Source organism: Rhea americana, unplaced genomic scaffold, assembly GCF_003343005.1.
Source record: "Rhea americana isolate MKP2758 unplaced genomic scaffold, rheAme1 scaffold_129, whole genome shotgun sequence".
NCBI classification, from domain to species: domain Eukaryota; kingdom Metazoa; phylum Chordata; class Aves; order Rheiformes; family Rheidae; genus Rhea; species Rhea americana.
This window is the reverse complement of record NW_028185361.1, coordinates 2,436,216-2,449,058: the sequence shown is the minus strand read 5'-3', so window position 1 is coordinate 2,449,058 and position 12,843 is coordinate 2,436,216. Positions and strand designations below refer to the sequence as shown.

At 37.9% G+C, this 12,843-nt stretch overlaps 1 protein-coding gene across 1 annotated transcript in view; it reads right to left on the bottom strand.

The window, feature by feature from the left end:
* TTC39B (tetratricopeptide repeat domain 39B) overlaps positions 1-12,843 on the bottom strand; it is a 57,319-nt gene that overhangs the window by 28,182 nt on the left and 16,294 nt on the right. The window contains exons 2-3 of the mRNA XM_085326242.1: positions 5,784-5,888; positions 572-703 (exon numbers count right to left, since the gene is read on the bottom strand). Of these exons, the coding sequence (XP_085182368.1) occupies positions 572-703; positions 5,784-5,878 (227 nt within the window). The 5' untranslated portion in view covers positions 5,879-5,888. The remainder of the gene's footprint in view (positions 1-571; positions 704-5,783; positions 5,889-12,843) is intronic.

Here is a 12,843-nt window from a genome sequence, read left to right as displayed (position 1 = left end):
CCCTCCCCTCCCCTCCCCTCCCCTTCCATTTCTCATGAGAATGGTAGCCCTTTAGCTGTGGAGTAAACATTTACATTTACAACAACAAAGAACTTGATTCAGTTTTAGGAGTAACCTCAGTACAAACCTATTTCTATTAAACTGTTTGGCCCATATCTGAAAACAACCTAAAAAACCTAAATATATGTTTTCATGACAATAGAGAAAGCTTAAACTATAGGGCCTTTAAGCTATTCATCTGCATGGGAAAGAAGAATTAGCGCATTCAGACAGCTCAAGCAGTTTCATCATGCAGTAAATGTCAGCTTATGGTCAATGTGCCCAACTACCTATTTAACTATCCTTAGAGGATATAAATACCAAACCTGATGAGTCTTTTGTTTCTGCAATACTAATAAACATATTCTTACCAATAACAAGAGCATAACATGATGTAATTCATTTATATCACTGCCATATTGACAATAGCCTGCTTTGAAGCTGTACAGATAGCTGGGATATGTTACAAATGGAACAAAGTACTTTCTATAATGGAATATGAACCTTGTAAATGTAAATTACTTGGGCTCACCTTTGGCAGGTTTGTAAAGCTTCCTTCATTGTAGAAATTCCCATCTGTATATCCTGCTGTTCAAATGTCATGGCAGCTTGCATAACTAAAATAGTGCTGTACCCAAGAGCATGGTACATGCTATCTTTAGACCTAGGACAAACAAGTTTTGTATTTTTTAGACAAAATTAAAATCAGGAGATAATTAAGTGCTGTCAGAGATATCTGAGGTTTTCTCTCCCTCTCTCTCTCTCTNGAGAGAGAGAGAGAGAGAGAGAGAGAGAGAGAGAGAGAGAGAGAGAGAGAGAGAGAGAGAGACAGGGAGAACGAAAAAATAAAGCAAAAAAAAGTGGACCTGAACATAATCTGTAAAGTAACCACCTCCACAGGTAGCTATTGTAGTGAATGGGTTACATGAACAGTTGAGAGAGAGAGAGAGAGAGACAGGGAGAACGAAAAAATAAAGCAAAAAAAAGTGGACCTGAACATAATCTGTAAAGTAACCACCTCCACAGGTAGCTATTGTAGTGAATGGGTTACATGAACAGTTGCCCCCTAATTATGTTCCTATTTGCATTGCATTGCATCTGTTTAATTTTGTTAACCAAACTCTAATACAACATTCCTACCACAGCTTTTACTTTAAGCAAGACTTAGGGAGAAACAATGTTACCAGCCAACCCAAAGATACAAAAAAAATCCATATAAGGATGTCACAGAAAAGCCAGTATCTCCAAGCTCAGTCAGTCATGAATTAAAGACTACATTTTGCCAGCCTAGCTTTCACCGGATAACCACAGAATCATAAAAAAATTGTTTCAAAGGGACCACTGGAGGCCATCTAGTTAAACCTACTAGTTGAAGTAGCACTGCTGTCAAATTCAGGTCTGGGCAGCTCTGTTTTTTTCCTAACAAAGTTCCCAAAGCTTTCATAGTGACAACTGCAACTCCTTTTGGTGCTGTGCTCCTCACTGTGCTACTTTTCCTAATGACTAGTCTGACCCTCTTAAGCCACAACTTCTGGTGATTGCCTTTTGTAYCATCCCCAATACTGCAGAAGAATTTGGCTCTGTCTTTGCAACACCCCTTCAACAGCTCCAGATTGCTATTACACGAATCCCTTAGCCTCCTCTTTATCAAAGCAAAACAAGCTCAGTTCTCTCAATCTTTGGGTCACATGCTTCAGTTTCTAGTCATTTATGTAGCCTTCTGTGGATCCTCTCCATTTTCTTGACATCATTTTGAATGAGAGACTCAACATTAAAAAAAGAAGTAGTTTTGAAGAAAGGAAACTAACAAGGGAAGTAGATTCTTGACCTAAGTGCTTAATTCTTAAACATTAACTTTTCAAAAAAATTTTAGTCTCCTTAAGGATTTAACTTACATTGAAAAGTAAATTTTCAATAAAATGACTGAGCTGTTTTGTATTTAATAGGGCTTTATGTTTCCTTACTAGGACAAATCTGTCTCTGAAAATTAGCTGAATGTGCTGTAGGCTCCAAGGCCATTAGCTGCCATGGACTGAAAATAGCAATACCATTTAATTCCAGAATAGTATTTTTCCTTACAGCAAATATCAACTAAAATATTTCACTATATAAAACACTACTGCAATAAAAACAAAAGCTTTTTTGTCATACAACAGAAATGAAACAAGTTTGTAGGTATATGTATATATGTATGAATGTACATGCAACCTCCTTGTATGCAGAACTTTGTATTTTGTAATAGAAACCAAAAATAAAGTTTCAGTAAATACCAGTGCAGCTGTACCTTCCTAAAGCACTGCTCAAATGATTTTACTTGCATTTGCAGACACTGCGTGATGAAAAAGAGTTAGGAAGAAAGTTAGGATGTRGAGATAGCACATCCAAAAAGGCTGTATCCCCTCTATGCTTTCTCTGTATTTATTATCTTACATGCCACAAAAAGCACGCTGTTGATAGTTATATTACTTCTCCAAGTAATAATTAACAACTACTAACAATTGTTCTTTCACTTATCCATACTACCTATCTAACAATACCTACCAGTCTTACCCCATCTTATTATTACCAACCTGTAGAACAAGAAGGTATGCAGGTATACAAACAGAAACTACAGAACTCTACCACTGAAATACCCTTCAATGTAACATGCATTGTTTTTGTGGGGCAGACAGGAAAGCAACTATGAACAGGCTTCAGATCCCAGTCTAAAAGAACAGTCACCCAGACTGTCTCTCAACACAGAGAAAGCTTGGTTATGTTTCTCCAAATAATCTTTGAGCATTCATTGTTACCTACACCTGCAGTGAATGAGGAATAGAAGAAAAAACCCTACAGGTAATTTACAATGGTTACTACCAACTTCACTGGGACAGAATTAGCTTACAGTGGAAGAGTTTTTAGCACTACTCCTAAGGGATCTTCCCCCTGTACGTTTTTGTTGTACTGAAATGGTAATCATGACTGCTTTGAAACTTTCAGAAGCCAGAATACCTGACAGAGCAGGAAGAAAAATCATTATTTATTTCCAGATCTATCAGTTTTGTTCCATTTAATTATTGTGATAATATGAAAGCACATTAGCAGAAATATACTCTTCAGAATTACATATATTTACTAAGACTTAGTATGCTTTCATGCTTATTGGAGCAAAGGTAAGAGACAATAAAATAGAATTAATCAGCTACTGTCACTACAAATTTAATATAGAAAGCATTAAAAGAAAATAATACTGTAATTTTCTTCTAGTTCTGCTTCCCTGGTCAAAAACAGTTCTGTTGTACCAATTCTGTGATCAAAGATACACTGATCAAGGTCTTGTCTCCCCTTGCTTTTCCTCTCTAAATTAGAAATGACAGCTTGAATAAGATGGTGGAGTTCAGAATCCTGAGTGGAAGAAGTGAGAGATCACAACCCTGGACTTTGGCATCTTCAGGGACCTACTTGGAGGAATCCCATGGGTCAGGGCCCTAGAAGGAAGTAGAGTCCAAGAGAGCTGGTTACTTAATATTCAAGCATCACTTCCTCCAAGCTCAAGATCAGTGTATCCCAAGGAAAAAGAAGCCCAGCAAAGGCAGCAGGAGATCTGCATGCATGAGCAAGGAGCTCCTGGCAAAACTCCAACAGAAGAGGACAGTACACAGAATGTGGAAGAGGGCACAAGCCACTTGGGAGGAATACAGAAACATTGTCAAAGTATGTAGAGATGCAATGAGGAAGGCCAAGGCCTTCCTGCAATTTGGAATTAAATCTGGCAAGGCATGTCAAGGACAACAAGAAGTGCTGCTTCAAATACACTGGTAGCAACAGGAAGGCTAGGGAAAATGTGGGCCTGCTGATGAATGGGGCAGGGACCCTGGGGACGAAGGATACAGAGAAAGCAGAATCACTGAATGCYGCCTTTGCTTCCGTCTTCACTGCTAAGGGCAGCCCTCAGGAATCCCACACACTGCAGAAAGACAGACTTTCCTTTGGTTGAGGAGGATCGGGTTAGAGATCATGTAGGCAAACCTGACACCCACAAATCCATGGGCCTTGATCGGCTGCACCCACGAGTGCTGAGGGAGCTGGCAGATGTTATTGCTAGGCCACTCTCCATCACCTTTGGAAGGTCAGCCTGAGGACTGGAAGAAAGCCAGTGTAATGCCAGTCTTCACAAAGGGTGAGAAGAAGGACCCAGGAAACTCCAGGCCAGTCAGTCTCACCTCCATCCCGGGAAAGGTGATGCAATAGCTCAACCTGGATGTCATCTCTAAGCTTGTGGAGGAAAAGAAGGAGATCAGGAGTAGTCAGCACGGATTCACAAAGGGGAAGTCATACTCTACCAGTCCAAGAGCACCACCTTCTATGATGGCATGACTGGCGGGGTAGATGAAGGGAGAGCAGTGGACATTGTATACCTTGACTTCAGCAAGGCTTTCAACACTGTCTCCCAAAACATTCTCCTAGACAAGCTCAGGAGGTGTGGGCTAGACGAGCGGACAGTGAGGTGGATTGAGAACTGGCTGAATGGCAGAGCTCAGAGGGTTGTGATCAGCAGTTCAGAGTCCAGCTGGAKGCCTGTCGCCAGCCGTGCCCCYGAGGGGTCAGTACTGGGGCCAGTCACTTCTTCATCAGTGACTTGGATGAGGGGACAGAGTGCCTCCTCAGCAAGTTTGCTGATGATACCAAGCTGGGAGGAATGGCTGACACACCAGAGGGCTGTGCTGCTGTTCGGAGAGACCTGGACAGGCTGGAGAGCTGGGCAGAGAGGAACCTCCTGAGGTTTCAACAAGGGCAAGTGCAGGGTCCTGCACCTAGGGAGAAATAATCCTAGGCACCAATACAGGCTGGGAGCCGACCTGCTYGAAAGCAGCTCTGCAGAGAAGAACCTGGGAGTGCTGACAGCCAAGTTGACCATGAGCCAGCAAAGTGCCCTTGTGGCCAAGAAGACCAATGGTCTCCTGGGGTGCATTAGGAAGAGTGTTGCCAGCGGGTTGAGGGAGGTGATCCTGCCCCTCTATTCAGCCCTGGAGAGGCCACATCTCRAGTACTGTGTCCAGTTCTGGGCTCCCCAGCACAAGAGAGACATGGAGCTACTGGAGAGAGCCCAGTGTAGGGCTATGAAGGTGATCAGAGGACTGGAGCATCTCTCTTATGGGGAATGGCTGTGAGAGCTGGGACAATTTAGGCTGGAGAAGAGACTGAGAGGGGATCTTACCAATGTCTAGAAATATCTTAAGGGGAGGTGTCAAGAGAAGGGGTCAGATTTTTTTCAGTCGTGCCCAGGGACAGGACATGTAGCAGTGGACACAAATTAAAACACAGGAAGTTCTGTTTGAATGTGAGGAAATCCTTCTTTACTGTGAGGGTGACAGAGCACTGGATCAGGTTGCCCAGAGAGGTGGTGCAGTCTCCTTCTCTGGAGATACTCAAAACCTACCTGGATGCGATCCTGTGCAACACGCTTTAGGTAACCCTGGTTGAGCAGGGAAGTTGGACTAGATGATCTCCAGAGGTACTTTCCAACCTCAACCACTCTACAATATGATTACAACTGAAATAAAGTAACAATTAAATGCTTCATAAACTACTTTTTGTGGTAGTCTTAACAAACATGTTCACTGTTTAAATACAGGAATGCAGAGATACGTATCAGGAAGGGAATAAATGAAAGTTACATTCTTCAGTGGCCTTAAATTAATCCTCAGCTACAAGATACTTCTCACTATTTATTTACAGAACTCCAACAAATAACAGGACCTCACCATGGACGAAGTAATTCCAGAGCTTCTGAGAATTTATTGTTCAGAAATAAATTCAGTGCCATTGAACATTCTTCCAGAGCACACTTGAGATCCATCTTGGATGCCCTTAAATAAATAAATAAATAAATATATTTTTTTTCACTTTAGCCAAACTGTAAACATATAAAAATCAAAAAAAAATTTCTGCATAACCATTTCCACCTCCAAATATCTGTAACTTTTTTGTTATGTAATATTGAAGCTCTTTCAGAGCATTTTTTTCTACTCTTTTTCTAAAATCTACCTTTGCAGAAAGGAATCAGATTTTAACTTTCTTTATCCATGTTTTATAGGATCTTTATCCAACACGGGTTTGCCCTCTAGCTTATTATGATGCTGCTTATGACTTTGTCTTCCTCTGTTCACTAGAACATTTGTCATACTACTCTAGAATGAACAGTCAATACGCAACAGAGCCATTTTACTAGTGCTTATAGAACACAMAGAATTTTTATTGTCTTCAAGCTCCCAGTTTCCAATGTCCACACAAATGCAGCAACAGACTATGTACTCAAATCTAGATCTGTATAGAGATAACAGTAGTTTTCTTCAAGTAAACCAAGAGAGACACTCTGCAAACAGCTATGCTGTTTGCCGTACTGCAGCAAGACCCTAGGATATGAAATAAGGAAAGAACTGGTCAACTGATCAAATATGCAAATGTTCCTATGCTACTGAAAGTTAACATAGCATTCATATATAAAGGAAGAATATACCTTATTCAAATATTTTAAGAGTTTTACAACTTATCTTACCTGTATCTTTTATAAATCTCTTACATGCCAAAATATTACAGTATATTCAAAACAAGGAAAGGAGTTGTTCACTGAGCTGATCACTTCAGTCTTTTGCCTATGATTACATGACATCATGACCTCTCAAAGGTCTTTCTACTTTTTATTTTTAAGATAAGTCCAGATCTCTGTTTTGTCTTTAAATAGCTTCCTAACACAATTATTTCAAGAACTTCAGGCCCAATACAAAACTGGCGAAGGTAAAGTCTCCAATTTCCTTATAATATATTCCAGATACATAACAAATAGGTGTAGGGCTATGTAATATAGTGACAGATTACTATTCTGAAAACATTCATTGGTCTTTACTGTTTCATACATCCAGAAACTTCATTTCAAACGATGATTTGCAACATTTATTAGATAGCTCATTAATTCTGATATTCACAGTATCTTGTTAACACTTCAAAACTTTCCAAAACGTTTGCTTAATGAAACAAGATGTGATACAATTAAGCCATGCAAGCTTTTTTATGATCAAAACATAATATTGATTTCATAAATATATTCCATCTTATTCTACTACTTGTATCAGATGAAAATATATATATACACCTCTCTCCCCCTATATATATGTATATGTATGCATCAGACTTTAATACCCTCTAATGATCGTCTTCTCTGGTTCTATATCTTGTTTTGTTTCACTAAACTTCGTGCATAGGCAAGTATACTCCCTTCCTTTTGCCTCAAGGAGGCAGAACAGGACAACAAAAAGAAATAAAAAGACACCCACCAACACAAACCAAACCTTTTTCAGCAATTCTGTCTGTGCCGTATGCTTAAATCAGAAAATTTGGCCTATGCACTTCTTTATATAGAATTACTGATAGGGCTTAAGGGAGCATATTGGTCAGCATATATAATATCATCTTCTGTACTGCTATTATATTCATTATTATCAAGTCTATATTTATTCTACATATTAGTTTTTAAAAGTCCATCCACAGCCTTGTTTATTCGTAGCTTAAGAAAAAAGCTTACACAGAGCAATTACGCTATGTAATTACACAAGCTATTACAACCATCATGTATGCTTCAAAATCTTTATTTATCTCCTCTTCACATTACTGAAAGATAAGGACATGTTTTCCCCTATAGCACAGAACAGGTATTAAGGCAAATCCAGAACTGTACAAGATTCATATAGCAGAACAGGAAATTAATGTTTCCATCTTAAACTATAGGGCTAGCAGCTAACCATTGCCTCCCTTTTTTATTTGGTTTCTGGCTTATGTCTTTAGAGTCTTCCAACCTCCAGCTTTCAAAACCTTTTCTTGAAAACAAGGCCACTAGGAAAAAAAACTTTATCAATGGGAGCTGAGTTTCCCATGTATTAACACAAAGTATACAACCATAGCAGTAACTCCTGAAGTCCACTAGATTCATAACAACAATTCACAAAATCTACAAAAATTGCATACTTCATGGGAGAAAATGAATTTAACTTCTGTCTTACATATTTGATTGCAGGATCCCAATCAGCATTGTGGTAAATCAACTCTTACCTTCACAAACCGAACTACCAAATCCTTTCCTGTTACTCTCCTTTCCTTGGGAAATAAAGAGAGGAAAGAAAGCAAAGCCAGAAGCTTTTACCATCTATCCGCACCTTTCCCATAAATAAAAGAGCAACAGTGACCAACTTGGAGAGCTGTCCTGAACTCATTTCTGAGAAAAGGTAGATAGGATGTCACGATAAACCCTTGCTATAGTAAGGGAACTTGCCCAGAATTCTTTGAAACAGAAAGCAATACATTTGCAAAAGAATAACTTCAAGAGACCAATTTTGCAAACTACACTGACATACAAACAGGATGCACTGAAGTCAATTGCATGACTATGTGGTAGCAAGCACTAAAAGCAAGGCTGCACTCCAGGTTAAACAAAACATGAAAAGGCATCCAAAAGTCCTCCAAACAGACTCTAAGCTGCTGTAGTATCACTATTAGGCAACCTTTGAAAATAGTTCAGTGACCATCTGAGTAATGAAATAGGAGCCAGTTTTCCAAAGTATTTGCAAATACTGCCTTTTGTTTATTTGGCACCTCAAAAAGCTCTTCTGAAAAAAACAAAGAAAAAACAGGTCCTCGTTTCAGGGACCAATGACTTTCAGAAGTTTAACTCTTAAAAAAAGTAAAATATATTTCAAAACATATCACTATGATTTTGTAGACATACAAAAATCACATTTCTTCATTGTTTGAGCTGGACTTCAACAGAAGGCCAACAGCTAACTAACCAAATACAGTTTATACGAATTTCACATTATGGTAGAATCTTTTTATACCAGTTCTACAATGCATTTTGTATATCTCTACTTTGTTCAGCTGGGAAAATGCAACATAGGATCACAAACATTACAATGAGAATACAAATGCATTAGAAACATTCAGCAAGAACACTCCAGTGGAGTACAGTACTATCAATGCCATGTACACTTCTCAGGGTAATTTTTGAATTTTCCTAAGAAATTTATGGTTTCTTCCATAGAGAAGCATATTTCATGTTAACCTGAACTTAGTTCTCTCCATTATAGTCATCTCCTACTTTAAGATAACAAGGAACAAAACTGAAATCTGGCAGTTTTACCATCAGACTTGCCAAAAATAATTTTAACACAATTTTTTAAACCTTTATTTTCTTCCATACTAGAATTCAATTTATATACTCAATTTTATGTAATTTTAGATAGTACAAAACTATTATACATACTGTTATACTTTTTAGAAGTGTAAAAATATTATCTCTGTTTCAACTGGTATTATCAGTTACTCATTCACATCCTGATGATTCTTTGGCTTTGCACATGCTCCAAGGCAGGTAACACTGTCCTTGCAACATACCGCCTTGATCTTCAGGTTTATAACAAAAGCAGTGTCCTGTAAGCAGACAAGAGGTATCCCGGGGATCCAGTCAAACAGAAAAAGAGACTTACCAGCAATGGTTTCCTTTCTTCATATGTGCTTAAGGTTTGCCCACCAATGGGTCAGCACACCCAGATTTCATTCCAGCACATAGTCCCAGGTGAGTTCACGGGAAACTAGGACTCCTGCCGATGTTTACACTGCTGCATAGGCACGGGTACTGAAATGTTTTTTAGCATGCAACATGCACAGGTAATACAGAGCAGATCTAGTACTTTTCTGTTCTCTTGATCTCTGGCCTACAACACTAATGAAATACTGCCCTGTTACCRGTACTGATTTATGTTATCTCATTTAAGCATTCTTAAACTAGACTTCTAACTATTTTTTTCTCTAAATATTCCAGGAAAGTTGCTAAACAGCAACTTTGTTTAGGTCTATGTATAAATTAAACACATCCAAATAATAAATTAAAATCCTTCAGGTAAGGTATCCTTTTTACTGCTACAGGCAAATAAAAAAAGAAGGCTTCTTGTTATTACTTGTGTGCTGCTTTTCATATCCTAAAGTGATGTGAAAAATACACAACAGTAGGGTAAAATTCACCAGTCTGCATTGGCTAATCCTACTGAATCTCTTATCTAGACATTCATTTTTGTGAAAGTAGCTCCATTACAGAATTATAATTTTTTTATTCCTTATTCAGAAAACTTTCTAGTGTGTATGTAAATATAAATACAGTGGGTTTACTTAAACCAAGAGCTTGGAAACTACTTAACTAAAAGGCTCCCTAACACTCTTCCCCACACATACACCCCTCCTTTCTAAGTCCTAAATCATTCTGGCCTGTGAGAGTTTTCTTCACAAGCTAGTTGGTAATTGAAGCTTGAAGAATTGAAGCTTGAAGAATAATTGAGTAAATGTATATATTTCCTTTTCAGTTTTCCCCTACTACACATTCTGTGCAACAATTTCTGAATCTAATCTTTGAATGCCAAATCGTAATAGGTGGAAAAGGAGTAGTAACAACAAGACTACAAAATGAGCTACCATTTTCATTATAAATTCAACATGATCATGCATAATTTCTGGTTACTCCTTTTAATGGGGTTTGCTTCACCTTGGATTTTTGACTCTCTTCTTTGATGGATTCTTTCCATTTGGCTTTTTCTTGATGAGGGGAAAAGGAAAGTGGCAGTAGTCATTTAGTATATCAGCTATACTCATTTATCTTTATCAGAAAGTGGTAATCTGCAGTAGGTCATGTAGGGTTTAAGAACTTTATTCTTCATGTTTCAGCACACAAGATTTTACATCTCTGTGATGTTAATTGCACTGAAATTAACTGAGGACTTCACACATCTAAGATCTAGTCTTAATAACCTTTAAAAAATGACAGCATCAGACAGACTATCAAAAATGTAAATCTGTCATCCAATTCTAGCATGTATTTTCCCACATTCATTTCTGCAAAATGAAACTACAAATCAAGAAAGCCCTTTGGGAGACGCACAGAATACCTATACCTCCCACATTACAAATTCACACCTCCTAAATCTTTAATTTAGAAAGAAAAATTTCAAATGGGACTCCCAACACATATTATATATTGCATATTTTAGCTGTAAAATCCCCCCAAAAACAAAACAATCTGGCTGGGATTAGTTTCACCACCTGCCAAGACCTCAGATTTTAACAACTGTTCATACTCCCAGAAGTCATTCCAAAATCTGGATCAGTAGAACCTGAGCATGTAGATAGGGAAGACCCTGCCTATTAGTTGGCAAAACAGAGTATTTAGCATTTCATATTAAATCTATACAAGTGGTTAAAGGTTTCCTATTAACAACAGTAACAATCATCGGAAACAGGTATTCTTATGACCCTTTCCTTCCTATTTACTAAGACACAATTAAAATGTTTATCAAGGAAATATTAAACGGGAACAACAGAATTGTATTTTAGAGTATTCAGACCCTGAATGCTTAAATAAATTTGTCCAAATTAAAATATTTCATGCAACCAGTAGAGCAATTTACATATCTTTATATATGTCTTCTTTAATTATTGGCTTAAACAATGTCTCTCCACAGAACAGCTGTAAGCAACACAAAAGGTTCATTTATAATGACTAAGTTATGTGAAATAATTTTATTAGCTAATTCTGAGATCTTTCAAAAGAYTCATTTTTATATATCTGGATTTAGATGCTGGGTTTTGTTTCTTGCATATGAATAATGAGCTGAGATAGTTAGTAACATACAAGCACTTGCTCTGTATGTTCCAACGCTTTTATATTCTCATTTTCCCAGAYGCAAATTCCACTCATTTAGTACATGCCTGGTTAATTCCACTTGCTCTGTCCTTCCAGCTAATGTAAATGGCTTCTTGCTTTCTAAAAATTAAAAACCAAAACACAGGCAAAGCACTCATTTCTTAGTACAAACTTACTAAAAAAAAGAAGGAAAAAAGTAATCTCTCTCTCATATTCATGCACTAAAATTATTTTGTGAGTAGCACTGAAGCAATGTCTGCCCCAGCTATCTTATGGTATAAATCCCAGTGACATTACAGGAATAGTCTTCAAAACTGCAGAGGACAGAGTGACCTTCTAGCCACCTTCCTTCATAGAATCTTCTCACTTTGAGCTGGACAGAGAACTCTGAACTAATGATGCCCTACTACTAAAAATGCAGAGGAACTATGAACTGTCACCTGTATTTGGCTCTGTTTGCTGGCAGACAAAGAGTATTTCTATGCAGAGGCTCAGAAAAAGTGAAGATTTATCTGCTAGAACATCACAAACCAATTTCTACAACAAGTGAGCAGACAGTGAAAAAGTCCAATATATCCACATCAAATAGAAACCAAATCTGTATGTGCACTGCAATTACACAAGTACCTTTATTCTCTGGTACAGCAATACAAAYACTGATCCACAGGGCAGATGCACTGAGGTTGCAGACCATACCAGGTCTTCATCTACTGCTGAAGAACGGTGCTAAAATTTCTCCTCAGACCAAACGGTAACTTTCTATTTGCAACACTTGTTATGGTTCTGGATGCAAGTCAGGGCTCAGTGTCCCTTCCTTATTTTCATCTTTCCAAGCAGTCAGTTTATTACTTCACTATTTTTTTAAAAAAGTGAAAAACAAAACAATATTCCACCATAGTATAAAATAGTGTTCTTTCTTTCCATTTTTTCCCTTTTCCATATCAGACATCCATACAGAAAAAGAGATGCATGCACAAAACACTTTTTGGACAGGTACGAAATTTAACAAAGTTCATTAGAAAACAGGTATCGGGAATAAAAAGATATTTTGCTGCAGTAACATGGACTTCCATAAAAAGTACTGA